General features: G+C 47.7%; 1 protein-coding gene across 4 annotated transcripts in view; it reads right to left on the bottom strand.

The window, feature by feature from the left end:
* Window positions 1-3,432: 3,432 nt before the first annotated feature.
* The window catches only part of G3BP1 (G3BP stress granule assembly factor 1), a 23,679-nt gene continuing 13,767 nt past the window's right edge, over window positions 3,433-13,344 (bottom strand). For 2 of the 4 annotated variants that reach the window (XM_077266373.1, XM_077266375.1), the window contains exons 2-12: window positions 10,635-10,748; window positions 10,164-10,245; window positions 9,883-10,056; window positions 7,944-8,034; window positions 7,547-7,640; window positions 7,249-7,480; window positions 7,051-7,152; window positions 6,813-6,927; window positions 5,781-5,906; window positions 5,582-5,691; window positions 3,433-4,269 (exon numbers count right to left, since the gene is read on the bottom strand). In XM_077266373.1, coding sequence (XP_077122488.1) covers window positions 4,060-4,269; window positions 5,582-5,691; window positions 5,781-5,906; window positions 6,813-6,927; window positions 7,051-7,152; window positions 7,249-7,480; window positions 7,547-7,640; window positions 7,944-8,034; window positions 9,883-10,056; window positions 10,164-10,245; window positions 10,635-10,748 — 1,450 coding nt within the window. In that variant the 3' untranslated portion in view covers window positions 3,433-4,059. The remainder of the gene's footprint in view (window positions 4,270-5,581; window positions 5,692-5,780; window positions 5,907-6,812; window positions 6,928-7,050; window positions 7,153-7,248; window positions 7,481-7,546; window positions 7,641-7,943; window positions 8,035-9,882; window positions 10,057-10,163; window positions 10,246-10,634; window positions 10,749-13,344) is intronic. The other 2 variants (XM_077266374.1, XM_077266376.1) reach the window with 1 other exon arrangement.

Below are 13,344 nucleotides of genomic sequence, written 5' to 3'. Positions count from 1 at the left end.
GATGCTCCGCACCTCCAGTCCCACTCACCCATGGAAAAACTCCACTTCTGCACCATGTCCTCACCAATCACATATCAACAGTCACCCATCTGTCATGTCAGCCCGCCGTCCAGTATTTTATCAGATAAAACCCAGACCCATAGAGTGTCACTTGTCCATTCACAGATCCATGACCACAACAAAGCTGAACCTTGACACAAAGTGATCCAGTGTTGGGGGTCAGAATAGTAGACACTCAAGATATCCATCTCAACCTTTTTACCACTGGAGCGGGGTTTTAGCCACGTATGTCAAATTGTACAGGTTCATTGATGCAAACACTAACTGGCCAAGAAGGTACATTATTTTGCAGTTATACCCCTTTGAGCTTCCCATGAAGAGGTTTCGATGGACATTTAAAAGGGATTCTGTCAGCGGGTTTGTCCCATAGAGAGATAAGACCAGTGCCTTTTAGCCCTGATATACAGAATTCATTAAATGCTATATACACTCACTGGCCACTTTATTAGGTACACCTGTCCAACTTCTTGTTAACACTTAATTTCTAATCAGCCAATCACATGGCGGCAACTCAGTGCATTTAGGCATGTAGACATGGTCAAGACAATCTCCTGCAGTTCAAACCGAGCATCAGTATGGGGAAGAAAGGTGATTTGAGTGCCTTTGAACGTGGCATGGTTGTTGGTGCCAGAAGGGCTGGTCTGAGTATTTCAGAAACTGCTGATCTACTGGGATTTTCACGCACAACCATCTCTAGGGTTTACAGAGAATGGTCCGAAAAAGAAAAAAAATCCAGTGAGCGGCAGTTCTGTGGGCGGAAATGCCTTGTTGATGCCAGAGGTCAGAGGAGAATGGGCAGACTGGTTCGAGCTGATAGAAAGGCAACAGTGACTCAAATCGCCACCCGTTACAACCAAGGTAGGCCTAAGAGCATCTCTGAACGCACAGTGCGTCGAACTTTGAGGCAGATGGGCTACAGCAGCAGAAGACCACACCGGGTACCACTCCTTTCAGCTAAGAACAGGAAACTGAGGCTACAATTTGTACAAGCTCATCGAAATTGGACAGTAGAAGATTGGAAAAACGTTGCTTGGTCTGATGAGTCTCGATTTCTGCTGCGACATTCGGATGGTAGGGTCAGAATTTGGCGTAAACAACATGAAAGCATGGATCCATCCTGCCTTGTATGGAGCATCTTTGGGATGTGCAGCCGACAAATCTGCGGCAACTGTGTGATGCCATCATGTCAATATGGACCAAAATCTCTGAGGAATGCTTCCAGCACCTTGTTGAATCTATGCCACGAAGAATTGAGGCAGTTCTGAAGGCAAAAGGGGTCCAACCCGTTACTAGCATGGTGTACCTAATAAAGTGGCCGGTGAGTGTATATGCCCCCAAGCGAGAAAAAGACCTTTTATTATTATACCCACCTACGGGGCGGCCATCACTGTTCTGGGGTGGATGACGTAGGATGCATCATCCACAAGAGGCAGCGAAGAAGGACAACATCGCAAAAAGAGAGGACCCAGACCAGCGACGTCCATCAGACCGCCCCGCAGGTGAGTATAACAGAAGCTCGGTCTTGTCTGAGCGGTGACGTGATCACTCCCTTACACCGCCCCAGTGACTTTCTCCGTGTAACCGAACTCCCAAACACCTGGCTACATGAGGTCTCAACACCAAAGGGAACCTGTCGCCACCAGAAACATTTAAAGTTAGTAGCAATGGAGGAGAATAGAGGGAAAATGCAGAACCAACTTGAAAAACCTTAGGCAGTCATAGCGCCAAAACATAAGCACATCACGGTAACACCGAGACATGAAAACGGCCTTATCAAGTTTGATAGAGTTAATCAAGCCGGGTCGTAGACCGAGGAACATGTTGCACCTCAAGATAATGCAGGTTATAAGTACACCTTTACCAATTTTATCCCCCCTCCCCCAGACTGGCACAAAACTGCAGATTTTTCAATAGATAACCTTCTTGGTAAAATCTTTAAAAAAATCCTCTACATGGAAGCTTCAAGGAAACAAGTCAGATTTGTGCTACGTAACCTAAGGGCACCATAATGTAGTAGCAGAGATTCAGATTCCATCAATGTGGCACTTATTACGTTGTGTATTGCTGTTTCAATACAATCAGTGTTTTATCAGCGAGAGATTATCCATTACAGGACAAGCCACCTCGTGCCTCCTAGTCCCAACTCCGCCTTCAGCACTGTAAGCAGCTTTCTGTCACTATAATATGTACACAAAGCTGGAGGTGTGGATGGGGTATACAAAGCCAACACCCGAGCTCTGCAGGAGAGAAAACGGTCATTCTATCATACCTGCTGCACCCAGTAAACCAAGTGATACATCATTGGAATCAGATTCCCTTTAGAATGAAATCTTGATTCCAGCAGTGTCACGGAGCTGCCTAGCGTCGTGGATAAAACGAGTTTTATCACTAGAGGACTAGTAATCCTGCTGCCAAGGTGTCAAGCACATTCATGAGCTCTGTATAACCCTCCCTTCTCCGCTGCCCTTGCAGAGTGTACACAGAAAGCAGCCAATCAGTGGTGTGGGCGGAGTTTTGCAGAGCTCAACATTTGAGAACAGCTGCCAATCGGTGGTGTGGGCGGGGTTATACAGAGCTCAACATTCTGAGAACCGCTAGATCTACAGCAGAGAAAGCTGTGATTTTATCAAAATGAAGGCAGGCAGCCCAGTAAGTGATATTCTTAGAATCTGGGTCTCCGCCTCTACATCATGCTGGGGGCCCAATACAACGATCACACAGCACCCAATTCATCGACCGCAGATGATCTAGTAATTACACTCCGATAGGCCTGGTTTGATCACAGGTCTGAACCAAACTTACGGCCTCAGACACAGCTAGCTGTCAGTCCGGACACTGTTCAATATACGGGAAGGGAAAATGTGTCGTCTGAAAAGAGCCCAATTCTCATCTCTGACATAGTCGGACGGGCCCCAAACACATTAAGGAGGTCAGCTGGTTCAGAAAATATTACATTTATATGTATGACCACCTTAAAAGGAGTAAAAAAAATAAATAAATAATAAAAAAAAAATCACGTTTGGTTTTTAACCCATTGAAATAAAGTCCACAGAAAGCCACAGAGTCGGAGTGTTGGGATTGTGAATACAGACGTCAGGTTTGTTTCTTTTTATGCATTTCTTTTTAATAACTTGCCGAGACTGGAATGAGAGATAAATAGAAGGCACAACAATTTTGCTCTTTTGAAATTTTTGTTTTTTTTTACAAATACAAACTAAAAACCATGGAAGAAAAAAAAAAAATTCCCTATCAAAAAAAAAAAAAAAAAAATATTCACAAATCCAAATGTGTTTTAAAAGTCAAGTAGCTAGACATTTAAAACCCATCCCATGATCCAAAATTTGAGTGGTATAAACCAGCAGTTTCTGTAAATTTTTGTTTTATTTTCCAGGATGACGACGTAGATATAAAAAATAATAATAAATGTTAGTACAGAAATTCCAATGATCACCCTTTATTCTGAAGTAAAACAGCACGGATGGAGATTGGAAGCGGCCGCCCGCGTCTTCATCACTACTCAGCTTCAAAAGGATATATACTACTCTCAACACCAGAATACTGTGTCAAGGGCTAAGCCTTTTCTAGAAAGGGCATTGAGTAAAGTGTCAAATCTGCCATCAGTCAGAAAACCCCAGATGCTAGACCAGTGTTCAAAAATCACACTGTGGATTTGCCTAAAATCAGGGAAATGTTCCGTTAAATTTGATTCCTGAAAAACAGGATTATACTTGATTTTCCTTTAATCCCCTAAAAAAGAAATTGTCCAACAAATTCTGGAAGAGGACCAAGAAGGGAAAGGGGGGAAAAAAAAAAATCTGTAAAATTGCAACACAATTGGGATGGGAGATGTGAAGTGTAGCAGTCCGTCACATTGGGACACGTTGCCAGGACATCCAAGACCCAAGTTTCAGAAGGCTGCAGGACAGAAGAGGGCTGTACCCAAATTTGATGTTTAGAAGCCACTCAAAAGAAAAAACAAAGAAAAAAAACCAAACAAAATCACTGGCGTGGACCTTGAATACCCCTTCCAGCCCCAAAACCAGGCTTCTGTGACATTGCACCGCGTGGTGGTCCCCTCAGACCGCCTCCAAGACCTCCACGTGGTCCTCCAGGGCCACGGGTCCTTTCTCCGCGACGGTCACCCTCTCTGGCCGCCCGGGTCTTCTTCTCTTCCACGTTTAGGCGGACATCTCCACGGAACATGATGGGCTGTGTGGATAAATTAAACAGAACAATTCAGACCATTGCTTCAATTTCACCCAAACAATTCGACATAGCGGTTTTCCACGTTAAGAAATGTGGTTCTTAAAATAAATAGAACTCCGTCCGCTCTCCTGGTCCAGCGGCCATTCGCCACCTCTGTTCCAGTCTCTGCGCATTGGCGGCAGCGGTGACTGCGATCGTCTCTGCAGCAAATCGCAGTTTTTGATGAAAACCTTCTTTGAAGCCCAGGAGCTAGCAGATGTTGGCGAGTGAACAGACAGCACTGCAATGGCGTCACTTACGTGCTGCAGGTAATTTTTGACCTGTTAAAGGGAACCTGTCACCCCCAAAATCAAAAGGTGAGCTAAGCCCACCAGCATCAGGGGCTTATCTACAGCATTCTGTAATGCTGTAGATAAGCCCCTGATGTATCCTGAAAGATGAGAAAAAGGTTAGGTCCCGCTGCGGTCCAGTAGGCGTCGCGGTCCGGTCCCTCCCATCTTCTTACCATGACGTCCTCTTCCTGTATTCATGCCGGGCCTCTCGGACCTTTCCCGGCGCCTGCGCACTGCAGTACTTTGCTCTGACCTCAACAGGGCAGACAAAGTACACCTGCGACGGAGCGTGAAGACAAGAGGACGTCATCCGATAAAGATAGGAGGCACCGGACTGGACCGCGACGCCCATCGGACCGGGATCACCCCTGGGTGAGTATAATCTAACCTCTTTTTCAGTATACATCGGGGGCTTATCTACAGCATTACAGAAGGCTGTAGATAAGCCCCCGATGCTGGTGGGCTTAGCTCACCTTCGATTTTGGGGCGACAGGTTCCCTTTAAGGGAAACCGGTCACCAAAAACATATAATTTAACTTCAGGTTACAAGGAGAAAAAAAAAAAAAAAGTTATATTCTCCCTGCAGCCACACATACTCCCTGCCGACAAGGACTGTAAATGTGCCAGGGAGAGAGTACAGCACACTCACTGTATAGCGAGCAGTGACTAACAGCCCCCTGCACCACCCTGATGACTGGAAGCAAGCGGCTGCAGAGAGAAATCTAAATTAGTTTTCTCCCTAAAGCCAGCCACGTGTGTAATTGAAGCTCCATTTATCCACAGATTACGACTATAATATTTCTGGAGGTAACAGGTTCCCTTTAAAAAAAACAAAAAAAAAAAAACTGACATCCAGCACTGTTGTAAGAGGCAGGTGCCGACTGTAAACCACAGCCAGAACCTGTCCTGTGTGGTGCAAGCTCAGCTCCTGAGCCTGCTCCATGATGGAGCTTGAAGGAGTTAAACCATATAATGACACTTACTCTGCTGCCAAGGATCTTCTGCACTGGTTCTGCATCATCAAATACCACAAAGCCAAAGTTGGGAAGCTTTCCGCCGCTGTTAATACGTAGCTCAACAACAGTGCCGTAAGCTGAAAAGAAAAAAGGAGGCAAAATGGTGATATCATCGCTAATAAAATACATCCCAGAGAGAATACAGGAGGCGTCTGCACAAACTTACTCTGGAAGAACTCCCTGAGCTCGTTTCTGTCTACGTCATGCGGCAGATTGCCCACGAACAACTGATGGCTGTCCGGATACCTGTTCATGCGTCGGGTTTCCAATTCTCCCTGCTCGCCTTCTCGCACTGAATGGAAATAAAAAAAAAATAAGTCCATATTACGAATTAGGGGTTCATGGTGTACAGGGAAGCTATAGCCTCGATAGTGAACCCTGACACAAAGTTAGCGACAGGTCAAATAAACGGGATTACGCCATCAACAGATTACAGCTGTGTACGTACACCCGTGCTACTCCATGAATAAGGCCCCTTAGAAGAAGGAAGGTCCGAAACGCGCGTCAGGGCGGATGCTCTGGGACAGTAGTGTGGATTGTGCCCGATTACCCGTAGACAAGGACAATTATGGATTCGTATTGATTACAAGGCGGTCATTTTGAGCATAACATGTTGTTCCATATACTTACTATGGCACTCATATAGGGCACAATAGGGGTAAAACAACAATTAATCCCTATTAAGCCCATACTTTTGCAATGTTTCTTTGCATGTTAAATCTATTACACATCTCTCCCTTGCACTTAAGCTATTGGCTATTTTAATGAATCAAGTTTTGCAATTTCCTACATACTATGGACCCTGGTATTTTGTTGTGTAGATTTTCAATGAATTATGCAACTTTTTTTATTCCCTTTTTGGCAGAGTAGCACTTGTGTTGCTTCTTCTCACCATAATCTGACAATACGGGCATGCGCCACCAATTTAAAGGGAATTCACCATGCCCGATAATGCCATTATCCTGCACATCTAGAGTTAATTTTCAGGATAATAGCGTCATGCCGCAGTACGTGACCTGGGAGAAAATAAACTGTATTTCTAGCGATAGCCACCAGCTCCCAGTCATGCGGGGCTGCCCGGAGGAATTACTAAGCAGTGAGGGCGCACTGGCGCTGACTGACAACATACACACATCACAGTACCTGCCGCTTTTATGTTGTTCTTACAACCCCCATTGTCACTAATCTGTATACTCACCAGGCCTCGGTCCTCCCCGTGGAGGAGCCGTTGTTGTCCTCTGTTCTCTGACTCTTTGATCTCTCTGTGGAGGTCTCTGTGACGTCTGGTTTTCAGACTTAACTTCAGGCCGGGGCTGAAAGATAAAGTCCTACATGAAGGAAAACTTATACCACCACTGTGGTCACTACCAGGTGACTAGGCCCTTCGATATAAGAGAAATGTGGGGTGGGAGAAGAGTTATGGACACACGGCCTACCTGTGACGGCTGTACTTTGACAACATGTGGGGGTATTCCTGACACTGGGACAGCCCCACTGGGTGGGAGATTTTTGCTCGTTACAGATGCCCATGAGAAAGCCTAAGAAACACAGAAATTTTTTTTTTTAAGTAGGATTAATGGAAAACCACAAGACTTCACCATGTTGGTGATCCGACTCCTTCGCAGGCCACTTACCTTGGAGTCTTCTTGTACGGCCGGTGTGGGATCTGCAGGAAGAGGAGACAGGCTCTTCTCCACCACCTCTTCCTCTTCTGGAGCAGGATCCTCAGACACGGCTTGTTCACATTTTTCTTCCGTCAGCTCTGGCTCGGGATCCTGCTCCAGTTCAGGCTCGGGCTCGGGTTCCGCCTCTACGATCTGCTCTTCCAGTGGTTCATCCAAGTCATTGCTACTAAAATTACAGGAACTAATAGTCGTTTAGGACAAGATTTCCAGTCCTGCTGGCCGACAGAAGCAGAGGCATGTTACTTACTTCCCGGTCTGATCGTAGTATGCGCTGTCATCTGTGGCAACTACTTCTGGAGTTTGCTGCCTTTCCTCAGGCTCATCTACGTCCTCATCGGATTCTTAAAAAAAAGAAAGACTTTTTGACAGATGGAAAAAAACAAAAAACCAAAAAACAACACACACCATTCTCCCTCTTGTTTTGATGCCTTGTAAAACACCATTCTGTAGCAGTGATCTTCCCTCGGCGTTCCTTATTGTCAGAGAATAATTTAAAGGGCAATTGACCTTTATAGCAAACCCACATTGGTAAAACAGAAGACGACTCTGGAATCCATATGTGCAGGAAATAGTTCTGTTTATTATAAAACCCATTTATGCTGTGGAGGTGCAGAAATAAGAAATCAAATGGAATGCATACATACCTTCAGGAGGTTCTGTGTCAGAGTCACCAAAAACTTCATCTTGGTAACGGAATATGTCGTTATGGACATAAAACTTATTTGCCACAGAGCCCTAAAAACCAGGTGAAAAAAAAGGAAAATAGTTAGAATTCACAGTTCTTAAAGGAATACTACACATTTTTAAAACCAGATTTGTTAAAGTGGTTGGACACTACTTATAAAGTCCCTTTCATGTGAATTAAGTACATAGATAAGCACTTTAATACATAGTTTTCTGAAATCCTCTTGATCACATGATCTCTGGCAGAGAATCCCCCTGACTTCCTGTGAGGTCAGTCAGCTACTTCCTGGCTCTGGAATCTGATGGTGGGCGGGGCTCTATTCAGCAGAGCTCACTGCGCATGTGGGCGGGGCTCCATTCAGCAGAGCTCACTGCGCATGTGGGCGGGGCTCCATTCAGCAGAGCTCACTGCGCATGTGGGCGGGGCTCCATTCAGCAGAGCTCACTGCGCATGTGGGCGGGGCTCCATTCAGCAGAGCTCACTGCGCATGTGGGCGGGGCTCCATTCAGCAGAGCTCACTGCGCATGTGGGCGGGGCTCCATTCAGCAGAGCTCACTGCGCATGTGGGCGGGGCTCCATTCAGCAGAGCTCACTGCGCATGTGGGCGGGGCTCCATTCAGCAGAGCTCACTGCGCATGTGGGCGGGGCTCCATTCAGCAGAGCTCACTGCGCATGTGGGCGGGGCTCCATTCAGCAGAGCTCACTGCGCATGTGGGCGGGGCTCCATTCAGCAGAGCTCACTGCGCATGTGGGCGGGGCTCCATTCAGCAGAGCTCACTGCGCATGTGGGCGGGGCTCCATTCAGCAGAGCTCACTGCGCATGTGGGCGGGGCTCCATTCAGCAGAGCTCACTGCGCATGTGGGCGGGGCTCCATTCAGCAGAGCTCACTGCGCATGTGGGCGGGGCTCCATTCAGCAGAGCTCACTGCGCATGTGGGCGGGGCTCCATTCAGCAGAGCTCACTGCGCATGTGGGCGGGGCTCCATTCAGCAGAGCTCACTGCGCATGTGGGCGGGGCTCCATTCAGCAGAGCTCACTGCACATGTGGGCGGGGCTCCATTCAGCAGAGCTCACTGCGCATGTGGGCGGGGCTCCATTCAGCAGAGCTCACTGCGCATGTGGGCGGGGCTCCATTCAGCAGAGCTCACTGCGCATGTGGGCGGGGCTCCATTCAGCAGAGCTCACTGCACATGTGGGCGGGGCTCCATTCAGCAGAGCTCACTGCACATGTGGGCGGGGCTCTATTCAGCAGAGCTCACTGCACATGTGGGCGGGGCTCTATTCAGCAGAGCTCACTGCGCATGTGGTTGCAGACACAGCTCTCCCTGGCATCTGTATGTATACAGCAGACCTCTATATCCTGTGTGATGAATATACACCCGGCTGCACTAATACATTCATCTTTCTCCCTGTCTGACAGTGATAGGGAGTCATCTTTATCATCAGGGCTGCTGCTCTGGTGCTTTGTGCATTACTTCTATTCCCTGTAACAGGGTCTAGCACAGGAGATAGTGTGTGATGCTGGGGGAGGAGTGAAGGTGGTATTCCAGGTCTGTGCTCACTGCTGCCTTGTAGCCAAGCACAAGGGATGATGGAAAATGTAGTCAGAAAGGAGCAGGGAATTCTGAAGAGGAAGTGATGGATCCCATTCTGATGAACGGTCATAGGAATGTCTGCAACAAAATTTGTAGTGTGAATTTACCCAAGAAGGGGGTCTAGCTGAATGATTCATTGTCTATGGCACCGACAGACAACCGAGTACAGTACTCTGCCATCTCCATAAATTTCATAGAATTTCATTATAGCAGCAATGGTCATAACCAGTGAAATGGGGGACTCCGGACCCTCCGTTATCAGCGGGGAACCCTAGGGATAATCCTACAGAAATGATGACCTACCTCAGGTGCCAACACGAAGGTCTGCATGAAGCGCCGCATGGGTTGCCTGTTGTTGGAAAGCTCACCCATCACTTGTACCACGACCCCATCATTCAGAGTGGCATGGGCATCAACGTGCCGGATTTTTGTTCGGCAATCCTTGAAATTCAAGGACATTACTTTCTTGTGGATATCCTACAGGAGAGGGCACACATTAGCTTGCAGGTCACAAAACAACAATTTAAAAAAAAAAAAAAAAAAAAAAGGGAGCGGGAGCGTGCCAAACGAGAACTAAAACTTACAGTTTGCCCATATACAGCATCGACTGGTTTTCCATTGCCGTCTAAGCCACCATGAACATAGGAAGAACTTTTGCCGTAGAACCTAGGAGGACAAAAAACAAAAATGAAGAGGACTATGAAATACAACATGCAAATTACCGAGGCTCAGGCGACTTTATGCTTTGGGAAGAGTCTCGTGTAGTAATAACTAATCAGGTGGCCGATGCCCTGTAAAAAAAACACCATCACATGAGGAGCAACTTTCCTCTGCTAGGTCACCCAGGGACTCATCAAGTACGCCCCTCCGTGCACAGAAGATGACACGAGAATGAAAAAGAAGCAAGAGGACTATAGCGCACGCCCATCTCTGCACTTTGACTTTACAATATGGCCTGTGGTATTACATAGGACTCATGCACAAACAACTTTGTCATTATACTGTGGGTCCTCACAAGGAACCTGGAGGCGTCCATATTGGTGCAGACGTCTTACCTGTGCAGGAAGTCTGGTGCCTGGTTAAGCAGGGTGTAATACTGCCTCACAAACTCCCGCCCGACAAGCAGGGGACTTGGCTTCTCCATCACCATTTCTTTGGTCAACTGAAATCTGAAGAGAAAGAACAAAAATTAGCCCAAACTAAATTCAGAAGGAATTGGCACGATGAAGCCCAACAGACTGGTCTGTCAATGTCCTGTATACACATTACATAGTCCGCCTGTTTGCCCAGCATTAATCTTTGAGCCTTATCTACCATAACGCGCACCTCAACCCCCCCAAAAATAGCCCAGGTTGAGTCACCATCCAAGATTGAGTCACTCGACATGGCAGCCAGGCTCAGAAGTGACGACCGGACTGAGCAATGTGGATCACATCGCTCATCACTAAATCTCATCAGTTTACAATGATGGCGCTCATGGTCCAGACTCGCGGCATGTAGCCTTACGGGGCGGTCATTCAGATTAATGGGTTTTGGCTTCTGCAAACAAAATTGTTGATATTTCTGACCACCATTATCCAACATGCTAACCCTTCTCTATGAAAATGAAGCCTTTATATAACTTTTATAATGGTGCAGTTCGATGTAAGTGGATGATGTGCCTGTGCCATCTGCACATACACAAACTATGATCAGGAAGACGGCAATAAATCACCAACGCGTCACCGGCCGCCCATGACCACAAGCAGAAGTTCAACCCAGACTTTATCAAGAATTTTACAGTGCGATTCCAAAGCTTCTTGCAGATACAGAAAAGCGACTATCAAGCAGAGCAATCATTTCTGACTGAAGTGAACGTCTGGCAGATAGGACATGGAGGCCAACCTGCACCTGCTGGAGATCTCCCATCTGTCCTCTCTGGGGAGCTGCCACCCATTACCAGGGCGCAGGCTCCTGTGCGGTGGATACAGACGGTGACATTCCTCCAGCTATAACGCTCAGACCTTACACACCCAGCGACCACAAAGAACAGCTGCTAAGCAACACGGCAAGTACACAGCAAACAAAGCTGGAGAAGATACACAATCCAGCACCACGGGGACTTGTACCCCGACACCAAACTACATCCCAGCAGGAACTACTATAGTAAAATGTGGCCAAAATAAAACTAAGGGATCAATTTATGTTTACATCACAGGATAGCACGAGGTTTCTGTAATGCAAACTGTATAATCCACAAAAGGGACATTTATAGAAAAACTGAAAATTCATACTGCACCCTACATATCAGAAAACTACAATGGGGACATCAAGGCAAGTAGAGGGTCACCTCCAAAATACGAGAAAAGTGCAGCTTCACTGCTCTATGGGTAACACACAAGGTGCCGATTCCCAGACTGGCTTCAATCAGGAATCCGGCATGCAGAGTCTGACGATTAAAAGAGCTCTGGATACACATGATGAGAGCATTATACTGCCTCTGTACAAATCATGAGAAAAGCCCTTTCTAGAGATAGTCAACGCTGATGGCCGTCCTTGGTGATGGCGGTATTACTACATCTGTGGGGTCAGACTCTTCTGCCAGTCGGCCATTTGCTCTTCAACCCCTTGAAAGTCCCTGAAGCAGTCCAGGGGTGTGGAGTCGATAAGCCAAACCTCTGACTCCTCAATTTCCATGACACCGACTCCACAGCCCTGAGAAGCACTCCCTGAAGGCCAGCTTCACACAGCAGACAGTCAGGGTCAGTTCCGCCATGCGTCTTGTTGGACTAGAACCACACGTGTCATGGGCCTGGATAATGGAGCACAGAAAGGTCACAAGTCTCCAGACCCAAAATCTAAGAGGCTGAAGAGTTTGGGTCAGGAGGATCACGGCAGCTGTGCTTAGACCATGACACACTGACATATGAATCTAGCCTTGCCCTGAACGCAGCCTCACAGGCTTTAGTGTAGGGTTCAGATCAGGAGGCCGGCACGGTCCAGTCCACATATTGTTTTCTGTATTCGGACTAATATAAAAACCTATTCAGCCTCTTCTTACCATACATGCTAGCAGCAGACTGATACTATTGAAAGTGGTAATTAGGTTTCAGAATGCTCAAACCTGTGCCTCACTCACCTTCCTTGGGTCCACCCGCAAGTCTCACTTCGATAGCATGGCAGCCAGTGGGCTCAGCAGGGGCCGTACTGTACGCGATGTCACACACTCAGTGGGCTCAGCAGGGGCCGTACTGTACGCGATGTCACTCAGTGGGCTCAGCAGGGGCCGTACTGTACGCGATGTCACTCAGTGGGCTCAGCAGGGGCCGTACTGTACGCTATGTCACTCAGTGGGCTCAGCAGGGGCCGTACTGTACGCTATGTCACTCAGTGGGCTCAGCAGGGGCCGTACTGTACGCTATGTCACTCAGTGGGCTCAGCAGGGGCCGTACTGTACGCTATGTCACTCAGTGGGCTCAGCAGGGGCCGTACTGTACGCTATGTCACTCAGTGGGCTCAGCAGGGGCCGTACTGTACGCTATGTCACTCAGTGGGCTCAGCAGGGGCCGTACTGTACGCTATGTCACTCAGTGGGCTCAGCAGGGGCCGTACTGTACGCGATGTCAGACACTCAGTGGGCTCAGCAGGGGCCGTACTGTACGCAATGTCAGACACTCAGTGGGCTCAGCAGGGGCCGTACTGTACGCAATGTCAGACACTCAGTGGGCTCAGCAGGGGCCGTACTGTACGCAATGTCAGACACTCAGTGGGCTCAGCAGGGGCCTA

This window comes from Ranitomeya variabilis, chromosome 5, assembly GCF_051348905.1.
Source record: "Ranitomeya variabilis isolate aRanVar5 chromosome 5, aRanVar5.hap1, whole genome shotgun sequence".
NCBI classification, from domain to species: domain Eukaryota; kingdom Metazoa; phylum Chordata; class Amphibia; order Anura; family Dendrobatidae; genus Ranitomeya; species Ranitomeya variabilis.
This window is presented reverse-complemented; position numbering and strand designations above follow the sequence as displayed.